Here is a 19,735-nt window from a genome sequence, read left to right as displayed (position 1 = left end):
AACACCGACACCACGAATAGAGCAGCAACGACACATGACGTTTCTATGCTCCGTAGGACCCCACAGGCCACAGTCGTACGGCTACAGTTAGTACAGTGTAGGGTTGCCACTTTTACCTGAAACCCAACCAGAGAAAACCCGATCCCGAGAAGAGGCCAGCTCGAACCGAAGCAATTCGGGTTGGTTCATGGGTTTGATTTCTAGGTTTTCCGTCAACCCGAAAAACCTGAGTAATTTATTTGTTTAAAAAATTGATATTATAATTAATTATGTATTCCACTTGTTTCTATTCCACCTAGTTGATCGACTCTTTAGTGTTTATATATATCTTTTCTAGTAACAACCGAATAGGATAAAACGTTGCTTTACCAGGTTAGGTATATTTATAATTTGATTATTTACTTAACGAGTAAAGAAGAATATGTGGTTTTCGTGTTGTAGCTTTTCTTTACTTTTTTATTTGCCTTTTGTTTTCTTAGATACCCCAAAATCCGAAAAAACCGTCTAAAATTAAAATTTTGAAATCCGAAGAACTCAACCTGAAAAACCCGAAAAACACCCATACTATAGTTACATAGTAATAGTGTACCTAATAATTGGCTTCCGTACGTTAGAATTTGTTTACCTTTGTAGGCTTTTGAATTTTAAAAGTGATTCTGAATTTCTGATTAGATTATGTTGGGTCTATTTTTAGCTTTCAAGCCAACTTTCTGCATGTTTTTCTTGAAAGATAAAGCTTTTGAGTAAACTTCTGTCACCTTATAATTGGCTATTATAAGTGCGGTCCAAAATAGCAATCTTTAATGCACCAGAAAGCTTCCATTATAAGTTAAACATGTATTCAACTTTAAAGTGTTTTTAACTGTAGTCATGCCTTTTATACACAAACCAACTAGCCTAAGGCAATTTGCCTTATACAAGTAAATCAAATAATAAGATTTTACTTTAGTGAAAAGGTCAGAAACCAGATTACTTTAGTCTTTAGAAAACTGACTCGGCTACACAACACAAAGTATTATATTTATTGCTTTTGGTTAAAGGCAACTGCTTTGCAGATTACATATATGGATATTGTTGAGTTTACTTTTTTACCAAATAAGTGTACTGCATCAATTTATCATACATCTCTATATTTTCTTTAAATCTTAACAATCTTCTAATCAAAAAAATATTTTTTCACCAAACTATAAAAATACATAACTTTCATAAAAATACTGTAGAGTAGATTATTTTGTTTTCGTGAACCTATAGCTTAGCTCCAAATAAAGTTCTCTTTCATGAAGCATATACGATAAACTATAGTTTTCGATAATTGGTAGCTTTTATACATTTTACTCCTTACACGTTACTCTTCATCAGAAGGAGTTTATACCCTGTTTGCAATGTTTAGATTCATGAATGATACGTGACTTGAGTGTTATATTGAACATCATATTTGCCGGTACTCAACATGATTTAGAACGAGACAAACAAGGACTGAAAAGAAACTAAAAACTAAAAATGAAAAGGAAAAAAAAGTTGGATATTCAAAATAAAGAAACCTAATCATCAATAACTTAACAGGATAAAATAACCATATAAAAGCCCATCACAAAAGAACATGGGAACCATCATCAATTTACATTTTCCCTAAAATACTACCTGTAACATCTTTTTCTTCCTGTTCTCCCATTTCACAAAAGGCGGCATGGTCAACTCACTTCTCTGCAGGTTTGGCCACTGCATCTTCCACGCTATCTGCAAGGTTGACCTCATTGACCAAACGCGACAAATCATTCACAACCTCCACTTTAACACATTCTTTAAACTTCTCATCAATTGCAAGTTTTCCATCCCATGCCTAAAAAAACACAAAAACTATAAGAAGCCAGTACTACAATAACACAAACTGTCAAAACATTAAACATTAGTATAAGTGTGTAGCTAACATGTTTCTGAAACCGTTGCTGATTTGCCTTAATTTCCAGAATTTTCTTTTGTCGGTCCTCATAAAACTGAAAGTCATCTAATACACATTGCTTGCCAGAATGCTCCTTGAAAATCTTAATCATCTGCAACCCATGCTCTAACTTCACCTGAACATAAAGTTATAAACATAATGTTAATTGACGTAAAAGCAAGATAAACAATTAAACATGTCAAGTAATTGGGATATGAATTATAAAAGAATACCTCTTGGGTGTCCCTGCTATTGGTAACAGGTTTGTTTTCATTGTATTCAAGAACAATGTGCCTCAACAAACTGTTGTGGATATCTTTAACGATATGCCACTTAACAGGAAAACAACCAACCCATTTATCTTGTTGCTAGTAATCTAAGCTTTTGTTAAAGTCAACTGGTCCCACCATTTCAGCCACACCAACAAACTGTCCACTTGTATTAACCTACAATAAGTTGTAAAAATCAAAACTTGATATTGATAAGATAAATAAGCGTTAATTGGTAACGAAAACATACCGAGAAAAAAAGAAAAACAGGGCATGATTCGGGTTTCTGTTGGGCTTCTTGATATGTAGCATCAAGTTTCTTGTTCCCACTTTGTGTGCTGGACCAAACATTGTACTTAATGCTCTTGTGAATGTCATCTTCACTATAAGATTTGATTATAAAAAACTTAGCATCTGGATAAGTTTCAGGAAACTCTGCCTTGTTGTATTGCTCTCTGTCAGGTGCGATGTTGAACTTTTTAACTTCTTTTGGCACGTTTTCAGTTATACTTTGTCCCTTATCAGCAATGGTAATTGGTGTAACTGGCTTTTGGTTTTTAGTGGTTATAGCCCGAGGACCACGATTCAGCTCATTTAAACCAACACTGCTTTCATTGGTGTAACCGAAGAAACTATTGGCTTGACTTCTAAGTTTAAACTTGTTATCAACAGTGGACCAACCAGAGGCGTTACTCTGTAAATCATAGGCTTTGGTTCCATAACCATAACTAGACTGATAAGTGTTTCTGTTTTGACCATAAGACTTGTTTGAATATATATGGTTCGTGTATCCGGATGTTGTATTCATAGCAACTTGTGAACCCCTTCCATATTAACCGTTAACATTGAAACCTAAGTTTTGATACGATGTTGGTCTCGCGAGTGTACTGCCAGTCAAAGGTGATTGACCTGCAGCTGTGTGTGTTGTGATATCACCCCTAGAATAGCTGGCAGTAGCAGAGTACTGACCACCGGTCGGAGTCATTTGTTGGACATAAGGACTAGTGTATTGGCAAGTTTGGGCACCATACATCGCAACATCATGACCAACGGTTTGCACAGACGAACCAGCAGGAGAATACGATCCATATGGTGCATAACCGTAACCGTAACCGTAACCGTAACCATAACCATAACCACCCTGTAGTTAAGCACAAATATAGTCACGAAACAAAACAAAATTACAGCGTATAAACTCACAATAAAAACAAATATCAAAAGTTCTTATATGAGCCAAATCAACTCCACTCGGATTCACATAACTAGAGTAATTACTCCAATCACTGGTAACATTATCATAACCTAAAACAGATTTACAACAACACAAAATTAAAAACTGAAAGTTAGTTTTACTATTAACTATTATAATGTCGATTACCTCCATAATAATAAGTGGATGAAGGATAACTATAACCATTGGGATAATAAGCCATCGACGAATCCACATAACTGGTAGGTTGCACCTGACTGTTTCCAATGTTTGCAAAAGACTACAAACACAACCATTACAATCAGCCATGTAATTAAACTTTTTTAATCTCAATTAAACTCATAAAAAACATGTATTTAGTAACAAAGAATTAACCTTCTTATTGGGCTCGAAGGCTTTCGTTCGAGAATCCAGTGATAACTTCTTCAGCAAATCAGCAGCTTCATAACAAACAATATTATTAACTTAATAAAAAAACTTAACCTAACCTAATAAAATAAACTTATACGGTTAAACCCTAACAAAACAATTAATCTACTAAAGTAAAACCTAGGTGCTAAATTATAACAAATAAGACTTGAATTAAGCAACAACTAGTACAAAATTGAGATTTCCGGCGGCTCAAATCGTTAATGAAGGTGTAATTAAACGGAAGTTAGTACCATCTGCAGGAGGAACGACGGCGGCCATGGTGAGAGTAGATGCGATTGATTGATTAATTAATTGATCTTCTTCAAAAACCCTAGCTTTTGGTTTGCGAGGGTTTTGTACGAATTAAAAGAGGCGAATCAAATAGCGCCACGACCCTTCATTATATATACCTACACTTTCGCCCGTTTTATTTGATTTCTTTTCTTTTTTACTTTCGGCCCATGTATGGATTAGCCTGGCCCACTCGTTACCTAAAAACCCATTGTTATCAGGGTCGGGTACGAGTATTAGTTAGGTCTTTTTAAAATAAAAAAACATGAATAACTTGAACCGATTGAGCCGAAACGCGATTACATTAGTTCAAGTTTTAGCATGTTATAAAGAATTCAGGAATACAGGTTAACTTTTCAAATGGCATGAGGGTTGGAATCTTTCGAACCAAAAGTGTAGTATCCGAATCAGAAAAAAAAAGATATTATTAACAAATAAGTCCAAACTTGAATTAGCTGATTGGAGGAACATGATTACACGATAACCGAAATCGAATCCGATTATGATACGGGTTGGTTATCGGATACAATATAATACACAAAAAGGCCTAAATGACCCAACCCGAACTATCCGAAACATGAATAATAAACCCGATCACTACTTTATGCTAAAGAGTATGTGTTGTACTCATAATTCTTTAGATGTTTTTTTATGAATGTCATCTAAGTTTCGTAGGTGAGTTGGGTGGCGTGGCAAAATAATAGTTCTAGATAAGAACTGGGGAATAAAGGCTGTAAATGTGGCTCTACTCGCTAACTGGTCAATATACAAATCTAAAATTCAAGACTGGGGTTCATATGAGCATTCAAGATTGGGGTTCGGTTTCGGAACAAAAAAAAACGAGACATGGAGAGGCGCATGTAGACTGAATAGTATGACTCCTTAGACAACTAGGTGAAGATAGACAGGTTAAGCGTTCGCACGTGAATGAGAGACAAAAATCATTTTTGGCTTATTGATTGGGTTAGCGATTCACTTTTAAAATCCTTGTTTCCTTCGTTATAAGTTCTATTAATAACTTAAAGATGTATTAATGAAAAATTGTTGTTATTTGGAAAACAACAAGGCAAAAATGGTTATGGAGGTGGATTAGAGAACCACGTTCAAACACACGAAAGGCATAATTGGTTAGTTGTTTAGAGCTGCTGTCAACATCAAGTTTGAATCATGACACACATGTTTGGGTATGGAGAGATGGATAAAGTCGCTAAGGTGGGAACCTGACAATAAAACCATTTGGTGTTAAAGGGGTTTATATGGTTGAATTGGGGTCGATAAAAATAACTTGTTTCACTTTGGAGATTTTTACTTGATCGTATATCAACAAAAACAACATTGCTAACGAGAGGTATAAACTTTAGGGATGATACTTGTGTGTTGCGTGGAATGTTTCTATAATTGGGTAAAGCTATCGATAAACTTCGGTACTTTCAATGGTTAAATGTCGCGTGACAAAATGGATTTCGTCCATTATTCATAATTGGGTAAAGCTATCGACAACATCGTGTTTTAATTCGGTTAAATAGGTGTTAGAATTCTCAAATAAACACAAAAGCAATAAGGAGGAGAACCTAACTATTCACACAATTTCTTTTGTCAAATGTTGGTTAATTTGGAGGTCTAGGAATGATAAGATCTTCAAAAACATTCCTATTTCGGTTAACAAAGTGATAAACGATGGCCACATCATTTAAATGGGTGAAGCATATGAGACAAAAAGCTAACTTAAATTTGGAAGCTTGGTGTTTGTTTAATTCTCTTAATTTCCCATTGTAGTTTGTGGAGTTGCATTGTTGTTTGGTGGTAGTTTTAATTTGTAATTGTTCTCTTATTTGCTTATCGTGACCCGCAAGTTGTCCCCTTTTCTTTATCAAATTGGGCCTTCAAAACAGTAAATTGATCTCGATCATTCAATCATTTGATAACCAGGATCATTCTTCTATAAATGATCACACTATTGAATTTTATAACTCATATCCAATCACTATCTTAAAAAAATATGAGAAGATGATAGAATAGATAAATAACATCAACAGTGAGATGTTTTTAGACGTTCTTAGAAAAATAAAAGTGAGTTGGAGGTAGAAGATCGTCTCAGGGTTATAATTACGTGCTAGATTACGCAAGTGGTGTAGGGCATGTCAAGAGAGAAAAATGGGTTGGCAGGTGTCATAAAGACATGGTTCCAGCTCTAAAAAAACATCACCATTGATGATGCAATAAGATATAACAAGACAAGGGGGATGTTGAATGTTTTTGTGGCTCGGATAAAATGATGATATGTGATATATAATAAGACAAGGATGGCGTGTTGAATATGAGCCAACTGAGAGCCACACAACAATTACCAAAGTTTTAATGAATTACAAAGGTATTGTAGAAAATAAATAAGGATTTAACAGCCTAAAACAATTCAATTATATAATTTATTATATGAACTACTCCCTACGTCAAGTGTCTATATTTTTTCCTTACCTCATTACAAATATTCACTTTCTAAATTTATTTGTCAATTACAACTTACAAGTTTACCCCTTACATACACAACTAACATTAATAAAAATATTTATAAACCTAATTTTCAAGGGTATTATTGTCACTTGGTAAGCAAAAAAAGTAAACATTCAATCTATCTTAAACTTCGTATTTTTCAAACCATGACACTTTTTATAGGACGGAAGAAGTAGTTTATTTTCAAGCCATTAGTATTTGTAAGTTTGAAAGCATTATTTCATTAATATCTATTAAACATGTTGCTAAAAATATGTAAGTAATGTTATCTATAGTATAGATTTAGCTAGAGTGATTTTCTATACATGGAAATATGATTTTGTAAATAAAATAGATATTAACTTTAATACTGGAAAAAAATGATTAAATTACAACAATGAGACAAATAAACGAACAACAAGCTGTGCCGGCATCCACTTTTGAATAGCAAAACGGATCCTATTGAAAACAAAGTTATAGTTTTTCGGCATCAGTAAGTTACTATGCACGAACCGCTAAACTTTTTTCATAAACGTAGCAACTTCAGAGGTAGAGACCCAAATGTATCAAAAACAAAATGATTGAAGACAGTGTTGATTCTCAACACATACAAGGTCTACTTGACAATTGTGGAGAAAGGAGATACTCCGGTAAGGATTATACAAACTAACTTCCCCTTGTCCATCCGAAAACAAGAATGTCCGAGACGTATATACATTTTGAAATGTTAAGGGGTTGAAAACACACATATTTTGATACCATAAGGGTGAAAGGTATAAGCTATTAAGCTTCGGTGCTGTTTGTTTTTGCAGACATAAACTGTCTGTAAGCTGATTTCATCTGTTTTTATGTCTGCAGCTGAAGATGTGGTCTGAAGCTCTGTAAGCTGAAAAAATAAGACTGTTTGTTTTTATAAGTTAACACTGTCTGCATAAACTGAAAATTCAAACACATTAATTAATAAATTATTTATTAATTCATTAATATCACCAAGAAAGGGAAGTACAAGGAGTTCCAGAAGACGATGTAGAAGAAACTCCATTGTTACTATTCGAATCACCACCGCCACAAACGTCTTCGTCGTCGCCAGAAGACGTCTCCTCCGTCTCCAACCGTGACGGCGACGTGTCCGGCGTCTCAAACGGCGTATTTCCGGCGACCCTACTCTTTCTCCCGTTTTCCTCACCGTTGTACACCGGATTCGAAATGGATGGGTGGCATGGGCGATTAATCCCATCGGGACCGGAATGGCGGGGGCTCAATCGTTTATCGCGTTCAAGGGTTCCAACGGATCGATGACGGTGAAGACGTATAATATTAGCTCCTACTCGTCAATTGTTGAAGGGAAGATTGCGTTTGAAGTGCCGGAGGCTAGTGCTGAGTTTTCCGGTGGGGTGATGAGGATTTTTGCGACGATGAAGTTGCCGGAGGCGATGACGGAGGTGAATCATATCTGGCCGGAGTTTATGGGATGCTTATTGTTGTTTTTGGATGGTTGGAGAGGAGGCAGCAGGAGAGCAGGTAGGGTGAAGATGTGTGAAGCAATAATTTTTAGCTTCTTTTTTAAGATAAAAGAAGCTGATTTCAGATCTTATCTTAAAAAAAAAACAAACAGTCTTCATGGGTGATGTCTGCGCGCCTGCAGACATCACCCCTCCTGCAGATGTTTTAATCAAAAACAAACACAACCTTCGTGGTGCTATTTTGAATCACCACTTTTGGTGGATCAAAACCTTTCTTTTCTTTCTGTTGCTTCAAAACCCTTTGCTTCATAGTTGCCGCCGCCGAATCTCATCTATCTATTTATTAGGGTTTCTAATTCTAATTTCTAATAATATTCTATCTCAAATCAAAAAACCCCTTTTTTCTAGGGTTTATTATTCTATCTTATTATTATTTTTATTATTATTATCTTCTTCTTATCCATTTTCAAGATCCAGTCTATCCATGGCCGCCCTTGCTCCTCCTGCAGATCGTATCCTCTGTTATTATTATTGCTTCATCTTTATTCAAATCACCTGTTATTACTTGTTAATTGTTCCTGACTGTTATGCTGTGATTTGAACTTTGTTGATTAATAATTAGAGAACTGATTAGTGTTAATTTAAACTTACTTTATTAATTAGGGCTTGATTTGATTATATATGTATAAAGTTGATTTCTTTGACTTATTTTTCAATAGAAGCAGCTGATTTGCTGAAAAACTTATCATTGGATGCTCAATCCAAGCCTTTGGAAGTCACAGAGCCTGCTAAGAAGGTTAATTATTGAACTTTATTGAACTTTCATTGTTTAGTACTTGTTTACATGATCTGAAGACTAATTATGCTGTTTGTATGCTTTGCAGCCCACTGTTGATTCAGTGAATAATAATAATAATAGTCAAAGTCAACCTGTTGACCGGTCTTTGACTCCTTTGATCCCAGATCTTATGGATCCAACTGTTGCTTATTTTCCTAATGCTTATGCCTCATCTCCCTATTATTATGGAGGTTATTTAATTTAATACACATTTTAAATACTGTTAATAGTAACATCTTATTGTTATGTTACTAAAAATCTTGATGATTTTTATATTCTATGTTAGGTTATGATGGGACTACCAATGGCTGGGAAGACTATTCAAGATACTTAAACCCCGAAGGAGTTGATACGTCTCATGTAACAATCATTTCTTTTGTAACATTACAGTTTCTATATTATCATTATGTTTATGCTGATTAATATGTGTTTATTATGTTTACTACTAGGGTGTTTATGGTGACAATGGGTCAATGATGTACCCTGGTTATGGTTATGCACCGTATGCTCCGTATTCTCCGGCTGGTTCACCTGTACCAACTCCGGCCCCTGACGGTCAACTTTACGGAGCCCAACAGTATCAGTACCCGAGCCCGTATTTCCAGCCCATGAGTCAACCCACTGTCCTGCCTAAAGGTGATGTAACCAAACCTGCAGCGGCCGGACAACCGCCATTGACTGTTGAAAATGCAATGAAGGGAAACACGGGTTTTGCTTCGGTCAGACCGGCAGGACTTCAGAATCCGGGTTATAACTCGAATGGGACATATAATCGGGGTACACAAAGCGGGTTTCAATGGTCGGACGTCCCAGTTTATTCTAATGGTCTATCTAGAAACAGTACCAATTCTGCTCCTTTAATAAATGCTAACAGTTTTGCGTCAAAGAATCAGACTGTTCGCCCGCATTCTTCGTTTATGGTATGTTTGTAAGTTATAATTCGTTTTTTGTTTGAAATCTGCACAACAGGCTTGGCTTGTAAACAAACTGAACGAACACAAATAGAGCATGGTGGTGTTTGTTGGTTTAAGTTTAACTGAACAAACAACTGCCACTGATATGGTTTTCTTGTTTGTTCGTTAACAATATAAGTGAATGATTCACTAACATAAACAATCAAAAATGTCTGAAATTGGATGACCGTCAAAATCGAGTTAAAACCAATTAAAAGTAAATGTAAACAACAGTCTGTTGAGTGTAAAGAAGTTATTAAAGTTGGACTAAACTGTAATGGGTCTAAATTTTTTAAAGGAGTATTACAGCAAACAAAAAAACATTAATAATCCAAAACAAGCGAACATAAACGAACTTGATGTCGAATGGTTTGCTGAACGTCCAGTTCATTTATGGGCTTACTTCACAAATCAAACACTAATAACTACTATGCTTAAAAGTTATTTTTCCTTTCGTTTTTGGTTTTTTTCTTTTTAATATTTTGTTCTAATTTGAATTTTAATTTGCTATATTCATGTTTATGATATATATGTGTTCTGTAGAATTCAAGACCAGTGACTGGCACAAATACAACAAGTGGATATATGAACAGAATGTATCCAAATAAGTTATACGGACAATACCGTGGTGCATACGGGTCGGGTTTTGGTTATGGGGCAAGTACTTATTGGTCACCGAACGGGAACAGTTGGTTGGCATATAACAGCAGTTACAAACCTCGAGGAAGAGGAAATGGTATTTTCGGTTATAACAACGAAAGCAGTGATGGGCTGAATGAGTTAAACCGGGGCCCAAGGGCCCGAATCACCAAGAACCAGAAGGACCCTGTTGAAGTCACCGTGACCGTTAAAGGGCAAGATGGTACTTTGCCAGTTAGCGATGCTGAGAAAAATAAGGCATATGTGGTTCCAGATAGAGAGCAATACAATTTGCCAGATTTTCCTGAAACATATACAGATGCTAAGTTTTTTGTTATTAAATCATATAGTGAAGATGATGGTCATAAAAGCATCAAGTATAATGTTTGGTCCAGTACACAAAATGGAAATAAAAAACTTGATGCCGCATATCAAGAAGCCCAACAGAAGCCTGAAAATTGTCCGGTTTTTCTGTTTTTTTCGGTATGTACTTAATTAACAAATTGATTTCCAGAAAACACTTACGCCATTTAGTTTTTTATAAATCCTGATTTGTTTAACAGGTCAATACAAGTGGTCAATTTGTTGGTGTTGCTGAAATGGTCGGCCCAGTTGATTTTAATAAAAGCTTGGAATATTGGCAACAAGATAAATGGGTTGGTTATTTTCCTGTTAAGTGGCATATCGTTAAAGATGTCCCAAATAGTTTGTTGAAGCACATTATTCTTGAATATAATGAGAATAAACCAGTAACCAATAGCAGGGACACCCAAGAGGTATATTACATTTTATCTATATCTATGGCACACATTTATTTCTTATTATTAAGTTCTATAATTAAGTGATCGGTATATGTTAATAATTTATGTGCATGTTTGTTTAGGTGAAATTAGAGCAGGGGTTGCAGGTGATTAAAATATTCAAAGATCATTCTAGCAAGCAATGCATATTAGATGATTTTGAGTTTTACGAAGACCGTCAAAAGAGAATTCAAGAGAAAAAGGCGAAACAACAGTTTCAGAAACAAGTATGTGACAATGCGACATTTACTATCTGCCAGTTGTTTTATGTTGTTTGCATAGTTGTTAACAATATTGTTGTGTTTTTATAGGCATGGGAAGAAAAATCTAGCATAGCTGAGAAGAATAAAGAAGAGACTGTTGCCCCTGATTCGGTTAAAGAAGAGGCCAAGCTTACTGAGAACGGATCGGTTGCGGTAAATGGAGTTGCGAATGGATGCTAAATTTGCAAAATATGGCAGGTTATTGATATTTTAGAAGGGGGTGTAATATAGGAGGGTTGATAATCTGAAGCCCAGTCTGTAGTGTCTTAGTTTTTTCTGAAGGGTTTTTCATACCTTTTTGTTCTGTTTTTGGTTTGATGTCTTTTTATGTTTTTTAGTTTTGTGGCGTTTATGTTTTAGTTATATCTGTTTGGTTGGTTAAGCAGTAGGAGTAGACTTATCCTGCCTTGTAAATCTGGTTATGATAGGACAGTTTATGGTTTGTTTTGAAACAGTGAGCTAGAAAAGCAGGGTGGGATGTTGGGTATTGCAATACAGGTTTTTGTTTATGTTATGTACAGTTGTTTCTCTATATTTTTATTGGTCTTTTTACAAGCTTAATATAGTTTGAAATGATTAAATACTATTTACTTTGTATTAAGCAGAGTTCATGCTTTTTAGACAGGAGGTTTCAGGTTCAAACCTGGACAATGATAATTTATTGTTGATGCTTTGGCTAGAGGTGCACAAAAACCTGAACCTGGAACCAAACCCGAAAAAAAACCTGGAATCGGTTTTTTTATACCCAAATTCATACTCGACCCTACCTGTAGGGTACGGATAGGGTATGCATTTTAGTACTAATAAAGAGTTCTCTTTCACTCTCATCGGCTTTCTCTCTTTATTATTGAAATTTCTCTTTCTCTCTAGTTATATGTTATCAGATTTTAGTTTAAACAAATTTTTTTTCCACCCTCTCAACTAATATGAATAACACTTTTAGTCCAAAACATTAACGAGGTTAGTGTTCATTTAGACGGGGAGTGGTACAAGAAAATAGGGTGAAAGTTGGGAGTGGTGGGCGACAAATCGAAAGTTGGGAGTGTTATCTACCAATGAGAGAAAGTTGGGAGTATTAAAAACCAATATCCTTTTTTTTTATTTCAAATAAATTACCTGCTGATATTCAAACTTCATATTCTTAGGTTGTTGACCACTGAAAGCAAGAACATAAAAACTAACTTATACATTCGATTACCATAAAGTAAATTCAAATTTAATTCTTTAGATGCCTTATATTTTGTTTTTGTTAAAGGAAGACAAAAGGGAGTTGGTTTCAAAGTAGAAGAGATTTGTTTTCAAGTCATGGTAAAAGAAAAAACAAATAGAATAAGAAATGTCAGGTCGATATTTAAACTCATGACGTTTGGTTTTCAGTCTATATTAAAAAGCTGTAACTTTTCATACTGAAAGTGAAAGCAACATAATTAAAAACGGGCATAATTGGGTAGTTGAAACTGGAGGTGCAAAAAAAAACCAGTTTCGGACCTAACCCGGCGAGTTCTACCTGGAACCGGACCCAACCCTACCTTACCCGCGTGTACGGACCGGGCTTTGGGTTTCTTTCCGGAACTATACCCGGAACCGGAACCGACCCGGAACCGGTTCCGCTAATACCCGGTCAAAACCCGTCCCTACCCGAAACCCGGTAAAAACCAGATGGAACCGGTCAAAACCCTGTCAAATACCCAACTATACCCGGAACCGGTTCCTAACCGGACCCAGTTTTGACTTTTGTTGATCATACCCGGAACCAGTTCCTAAGAATACCCGGTTTGTGCACCTCTAGTTGAAACACAAACCGTTTAGAATTTTTTTAACACTGACACATAATCTATTCTATTAACTAACACCATCCAACATGATTCGAACACTCATCATTTGGTGGGGGAATAAACTGTCTAGATAATCGGTCTAGTTGAGCTATTTTTGTGGGGGAATATAGATAGTCGCTAAAGCTAAACGCACCATTGAAAATTCCTGACACATGGTTGCACACATTAAGTTCAACACACCCGAAAAAATCACACTTTTTGCTAGAAAACTCAACACAACTTTACCAGGGTCCATCGCATAGCGTGATGGACTCAAAGTCACTTTTCAATATTTTAGTCCAGTGCGTATGCCAGACTGTTTCCTCCCCCATTGTGTAGCGCGACGGGCTTCCTTACCAGCCAACTTCATTTTCTGTATCGATTCGCGTGCTGGTCATTCAGAGCTGTCATTCCTTGCACTTTCAAGTCCAAATTAAATGCATTAGTGCCCTAGTGACCTGAAATACATTAAACATGTATGAAATATCAAAGTTCGTACAATAAACAGTTAAAAATATACAATTAACGCACTAATATACACACACACATAATACCTGACCATCAGCTACAAAGATGTTTGTGACTAAAAGGTTGAGTTTTCCATAAAAAAATGTGAGTTTTCCGGCTAAAAACGTTTTTCCGTCAACATGCAAATAACGACGTTATGATTTCGTTATTCGCGAACCGTTGAGAACAAATATGTTAAAAGGTGGGACCTTTACAAGCTAATTTATTAGTTGGGACCAGGAACAACCAAAAGATGATAGTTGAGATTAGGGGTGTGCGTGGTGATGTTCGGTGCGGTTTTGGGTTAAAACCGAACCGAAAACCAATGCTTCGACCTTTTGTTTTCTCAAAACCATTCGGTTTCGGTTTTTTCAGCTTGGGGTTTACAGGTTCAATTCGGTTTAGGATTTGGTTTCTTGGGTTTTGATAATCAAGCTAGTTCTTTTCGAGCCGAAGAAATTTGATCCTTGATATTTTGTAATTGCGCCTAATATTTTTTAAAAAAATTAATAACTAGTACAATATTGTACATTGTGTCACACCCCGACCAAAAGCGGCGGAATATGCCGGGGTGCAACGATTGCTCATAAGCGCATGACATTATTTAAAGCGACAATATTTAACAAACTCATTTCATTTCACATCATCGAAAATGTCACATAACCAAATATTCATAACTCAAATACAACAAAATATAACAAAATATAGCAAATCAAATATTGTTCAGTTTTGCTAATATCCTAACGGTATTTGTGACGTTTTCTTCACCGAACTCTATAATCAACCTAGATGCAAACCTGTAACATTTCATAAAATAAAGTTTATCAACACAAAGGTTGGTGAGCAATTCATAAGTTTGAACAATAGATATATAGTATGAAAAGCCACAAAACTAGTATACAAAACCATAAATAATAGCTATAAACTTGGATAAATAGTTATCGCTAACAAGTTAGCGACACCCAACTATAAGGGGTTGCCAAATAGTTTAGGATTTTATAGTTATCGTTAATTGCATTACGTTAACGACACCTTGCCATGAGGGGTTGCCAAATGGTCTAGGATTTATAGTTCCACCATCCAAAAGCGATAAACACATAGTCAAATAAGCATAGAACACCAAATCGAGCAATTATTCAAGTAAGGTATACAACAACGTTTGTGGTTTAAGACCCAAGTATAAAACATTTAGTTTAGATAAGTTGAAATGTCACCCCCAAAATAAAAGATAGAAAACGGGGTATGAAGTTACTCACATTCAAGTAATAAACTTGAAAGATTGATTATTTGGAGATTTGCCGGAACGACGAGTTTAACGTATGAAGCCTAAATAAAAGAAAGTCTTGGATTTAGAAAGGTTGTCTTGAAGATCTTTAAATAAAATAATTGTTGCAAAAACTAATCAATTAAAGTTCAAGGTTTAAAATGTAACTATTTAAGAATTTATAATAATAACCCTTTTAAAAAATGTAAGTTTGCTCAAAACCGGGTTAAAGTATCTAACCTTAATATTTACTTAACCAATGTTAAGTAATAAGGTGGGGAAAATGCTAAAATGCAAGTTCCATTAGGCTAAAGATACTAAAACGGGTTTTTAACGAGTGTTCGGGTTGTCGGTTCGGGTCCTGACAAATGGTCAAACCCAAAGTCAACTTTCCAAAATATTAATTGTTATGAGATAACTCATTAAAACATACTAACACTTAACCAAGTATGTAGATCTATTGTTTAGAACTAACAACTCACGTTAAGCGAGTGTTCGGTTTTGTCGGTCCAAGCTATGTTATGAGATCAAGTTGGATCCAACTATTCCAAGTACTTAAGAAAATAATTAAAATCAGTTTGTAAACTATTTTTTAAAGAAATATACAAGTCTTGATAACTAAAAACACACTTGTGTGTCTTAAGCGAGTAAAAGTCGGTATAGTTCGGTCTCCGTCTCACAAATAGTTCATAGATGGTTTCTACATGCCCAAATATCATAGAACTTGTATATTGGTTTATAAATGAAGAAAACTTAAATTTTACAACAAAAAAAGTTAACTACAAGTCTTTTAAGCAAAAGTTTCGGTTTAGTTCGGTTTCCATCTCCCAACGAGTTCATAGATGGATTCCATATGCTTAATATCAAAGAACTTGTAAAAATGATTTTTGAAACTCAAATCTAGCAATAAACATGTTTAAACAACTATTTTAACAAAACTAGTAAACAAAAGTTCGGTTTCCGGTTTGGACTAGTTTCGGTTAAACCGAGGTTAGTCTTATACAAACCCACACCATGGAACTTGTAAATAAGATGAACAAACTAAAGGGTTAGAAGTTAGTCATAAGTGATATGTATAATAAGTTATGTGTGTGTAAATATATATCAAGAACACGAAGTCCTCCATGAAGCCTTGCCTTATGACATTCGAAACTTAACCAACCAAAGTCGGTGAAGTAACAAATAAAGGAAACAAGGGGTGTGTATTATATATATGTTGTACCACCATATTCAAGAGTTAGTAATGTTAGATGAACAAGTTAGAATGAAAGACTATAGTTAGTTTGACTTGAGAAGTCAAAACTTCAAGAATACATAAGAAATAACAACCTTGAATCTATGGAGTTTGAGAGAGTTTTTGGAGATGTAGCAAGAGTAAAATGAAGAAGATGGGTGTGTGTATATAGGGAAGGAGTGAAGGGTTGGGTATAAAGATTCTTTTATGGTTTGCATAAAAATGGGTATGTTTAAATGGTCAAACAATGCATAATATAAAAAAAATATATTTTAAATGACTAGATCCAATATTTTATATATTTGAAATGTTCGGGTTACAAACGGGTCGGGTTTACATAACAAAAGTGACCCGAAATTGACGAATGTCACAGTATTCCCTACTTTAGGAAATTTCGTCCCGAAATTAAGATGAAGACGACGATGCAAACAAATGTGGATACTTCTCTTTCATTGTGTCTTCTCGTTCCCAAGTAAACTCCGCGCCACGCCGTGATTCCCAAAGAACTTTTACTAACCGAATACGACTACGCTTGGTTTTCTTCTCGTTGCGATCCATAATCTCAACGGGTCGTTCAACCATAATCATAAACTCATCAACATGAACTTCATCGAGGGGTATATGAAGATTACCCTCGGCTAGGCACTTTTTGAGATTCGAAACATGAAATGTCGGATGAACACCGGCAAGTTCTTGCGGTAGTTCAAGTCGATACGCTACTTTCCCAACACGCTCAAGAATTTTAAAAGGACCAACGAAACGAGGAGCTAGTTTACCCTTCTTTCCAAAACGGACTACCCCCTTCCAAGGAGATACTTTTAGAAGGACAAGATCGTCAACATTAAATTCGATCGGTTTTCGCCGTTTGTCGACGTAACTCTTTTGACGATTTCTAGCGGTTAGGAGATTTTTACGGATTTGATCATTGACGTCGGTGGCTTCTTGGACCATTTCGGGTCCCGTGATTTGAGCTTCACCGATTTCGTTCCAACAAATCGGGGAACGACATTTACGACTGTAAAGAGCTTGAAAATGAGCCACATCAATGCTAGAGTGGTAGCTATTGTTGTAGGAGAATTCGATGAACGGAAGATGAGAATCCCAATTCCCACCGAAATCAAGAACACATGCTCGTAGCATATCCTCGAGTGTTTGGATTGTACGTTCGGATTGACCGTCCGTTTGAGGATGATAAGCGGTGCTAAGATCGAGACGTGTTCCCAAAGCTTCTTGAAGTGAACGCCAAAAATGAGAGGTAAAACGGGCATCGCGGTCGAAGATGATAGACAATGGCAAACCGTGTCGGCACACGATTTCCCGAACATAGATTTGAGCAAGCTGCTCGACAGAATACTTCTCGCGGATCGGAATGAAATGAGCAGATTTGGTTAATCGATCGATGATCACCCAAATGCTATCGTTGCCTTTTTGGGTTTTGGGTAATTTGGTGATAAAGTCCATAGCAATGTCTTCCCATTTCCAAACGGGAATCGGTGGTTTCTCGAGTAGACCAAAAGGTCTTTGATGTTCGGCTTTGACTTTCGAGCAAGTAAGACATTTAGATACAAACAACGCTACGTCATTTTTCATACCCGGCCACCAAAAGGTAGCACAAAGATCGAAGCACATCTTATCCGCACCGGGATGAACGGAATAGTGCGAATTATGAGCTTCGTCGAGAATACAAGTACGAAGGTCATCGCGATCGGGAACCCACAAACGATTGAGAAAATACAAAAGACCGTCGGGTTTGGCTTCGAGTTGAAGTTCGGCTCCACATGACATTTCGTCATACATGTTACCTTCTTCAACGGAGGTGCGTTGAGCTTGAAAGATACGAATTTGAAGATCAGTTTGAACAATGACGCTTAGAAGCAGAACGGATTTAATATTAACCTTTCGACTTAGGGCGTCGGCGACAACATTCGCTTTACCGGGGTGGTAGCGAATCTCGCAGTCGTAATCACTAAGTAATTCGGCCCATCGTCGTTGTCTCATGTTGAGATCTTTTTGGTTAAAAATGTGTTGAAGGCTTTTATGATCGGTAAAAACCACACATTTTGTTCCATAAAGGTAATGTCTCCATATTTTGAGAGCGAAAACGACGGCACCAAGTTCGAGATCGTGAGTCGTATAGTTCTTCTCGTTGACCTTAAGTTGCCTTGATGCGTATGCGATGACTTGACCTCGTTGCATGAGAACACAACCAAGTCCTTGATGGGATGCATCACAAAATACAACAAAATCGTCGTTTCCATCGGGAAGAGTTAGAATAGGAGCATTGCAAAGCATGTCCTTGAGAGTACAAAAGGCTTCCTCTTGCTTCGAACCCCAATCGAAGGGTTGTCCCTTATGGGTGAGAGAGGTAATAGGCAAAGAGATCTTGGAAAAATTCCGAATGAAACGCCGATAATATCCAGCCAAACCGAGGAAGGATTGAATTTCCGTGGGAGTCGTTGGAGTTTTCCAATCCTTAACAGCCTCAATTTTAGCAGGATCAACATGAATACCTTTGTCGTTTACTATATGTCCCAAAAATTGAACTTCCTCGAGCCAAAATTCACATTTGGAGAATTTGTCATAGAGTTGTTCGTTTCTAAGGAGCTCGAGAATGGAATTCAAATGATGTTCATGTTTGGCTTTGATTTAGAGAAGATAAGGATGTCATCAATAAAGACAATAACGAATTTATCAAGGAATGGTTTACAAACGCGGTTCATGAGGTCCATAAACACCGCGGGTGCATTTGTTAACCCGAAGGGCATAACCAAAAATTCGAAATGTCCATATCGAGTACGGAAAGCGGTTTTTGGAATGTCTTCTTCGCGAACACGCAATTGATGATAACCCGATCGAAGATTAATTTTGGAGAAACAAGTTGCGCCTTGAAGTTGGTCGAATAAGTCGTCGATACGTGGCAATGGTTAACGATTTTTAATAGTAAGTTTGTTGAGTTCTCGATAATCGATGCACATACGAAACGAACCATCCTTCTTTTTCACGAAGAGAACAGGAGCACCCCAAGGAGAAGAGCTTGGACGAATGAAGCCTTTATCGGAAAGTTCTTCGAGTTGGTTTGATAGTTCTTGCATTTCCGACGGGGCTAGACGATAAGGAGCCTTGGCCACGGGCATCGCGCCGGGCACAAGATCGATTTGGAATTCAATCGGACGAACGGGAGGAAGACCGGTAACATCATCGGGAAAGACATCAAGGAAATCACGAACAATAGGAATATCTTGGATCTTCCTTTCCTTTTTGTCTTTTGTCACCGAGAGAGCTAAAAACGGAACGTACTTTTGGCGTAAGTACTTTTGCGATTGAGCACACGACATGAGATTTAGCCTTCG

The 19,735-nt window shown here is 36.4% G+C and overlaps 1 protein-coding gene and 1 pseudogene across 2 annotated transcripts; one reads left to right on the top strand and one right to left on the bottom strand.

Moving 5' to 3' along the window:
• Nucleotides 1-1,696: 1,696 nt before the first annotated feature.
• LOC143534264 (YTH domain-containing protein ECT4-like) lies at nucleotides 1,697-4,360 on the bottom strand (annotated as a pseudogene). The gene is made up of 8 exons (XR_013135515.1): nucleotides 4,081-4,360; nucleotides 3,794-3,858; nucleotides 3,587-3,698; nucleotides 3,437-3,510; nucleotides 2,459-3,322; nucleotides 2,173-2,385; nucleotides 1,929-2,075; nucleotides 1,697-1,840 (listed from the first exon to the last, which is right to left on the bottom strand). The product of XR_013135515.1 is annotated as a YTH domain-containing protein ECT4-like (transcript).
• A 4,007-nt stretch (nucleotides 4,361-8,367) lies between these two features.
• Nucleotides 8,368-12,100, top strand: LOC143534247 (YTH domain-containing protein ECT4-like). Its single transcript, XM_077028782.1, has 9 exons — nucleotides 8,368-8,585; nucleotides 8,793-8,869; nucleotides 8,958-9,102; nucleotides 9,198-9,271; nucleotides 9,361-9,831; nucleotides 10,408-10,986; nucleotides 11,067-11,279; nucleotides 11,387-11,530; nucleotides 11,615-12,100. Exons 1-9 carry the CDS (start codon nucleotides 8,558-8,560, stop codon nucleotides 11,744-11,746), a joined length of 1,863 nt encoding a protein of 620 aa, XP_076884897.1. The 5' UTR covers nucleotides 8,368-8,557; the 3' UTR covers nucleotides 11,747-12,100.
• The last annotated feature ends 7,635 nt before the right edge of the window (nucleotides 12,101-19,735 follow it).

Source organism: Bidens hawaiensis, unplaced genomic scaffold (genome assembly GCF_021521415.1).
Source record: "Bidens hawaiensis isolate Kalapana, Puna unplaced genomic scaffold, B.hawaiensis_p1.1 tig00010124_1, whole genome shotgun sequence".
NCBI lineage: Eukaryota > Viridiplantae > Streptophyta > Magnoliopsida > Asterales > Asteraceae > Bidens > Bidens hawaiensis.
This window is presented reverse-complemented; position numbering and strand designations above follow the sequence as displayed.

Coding starts and splice junctions, on each gene's coding strand:
- LOC143534247 (XM_077028782.1), top strand. CDS start 8,558: ATGGCCGCCCTTGCTCCTCCTGCAGATC. Junction 8,870..8,957: donor TCACAGAGCCTGCTAAGAAG/GTTAATTATTGA, acceptor TATGCTTTGCAG/CCCACTGTTGATTCAGTGAA. Junction 11,280..11,386: donor ATAGCAGGGACACCCAAGAG/GTATATTACATT, acceptor ATGTTTGTTTAG/GTGAAATTAGAGCAGGGGTT.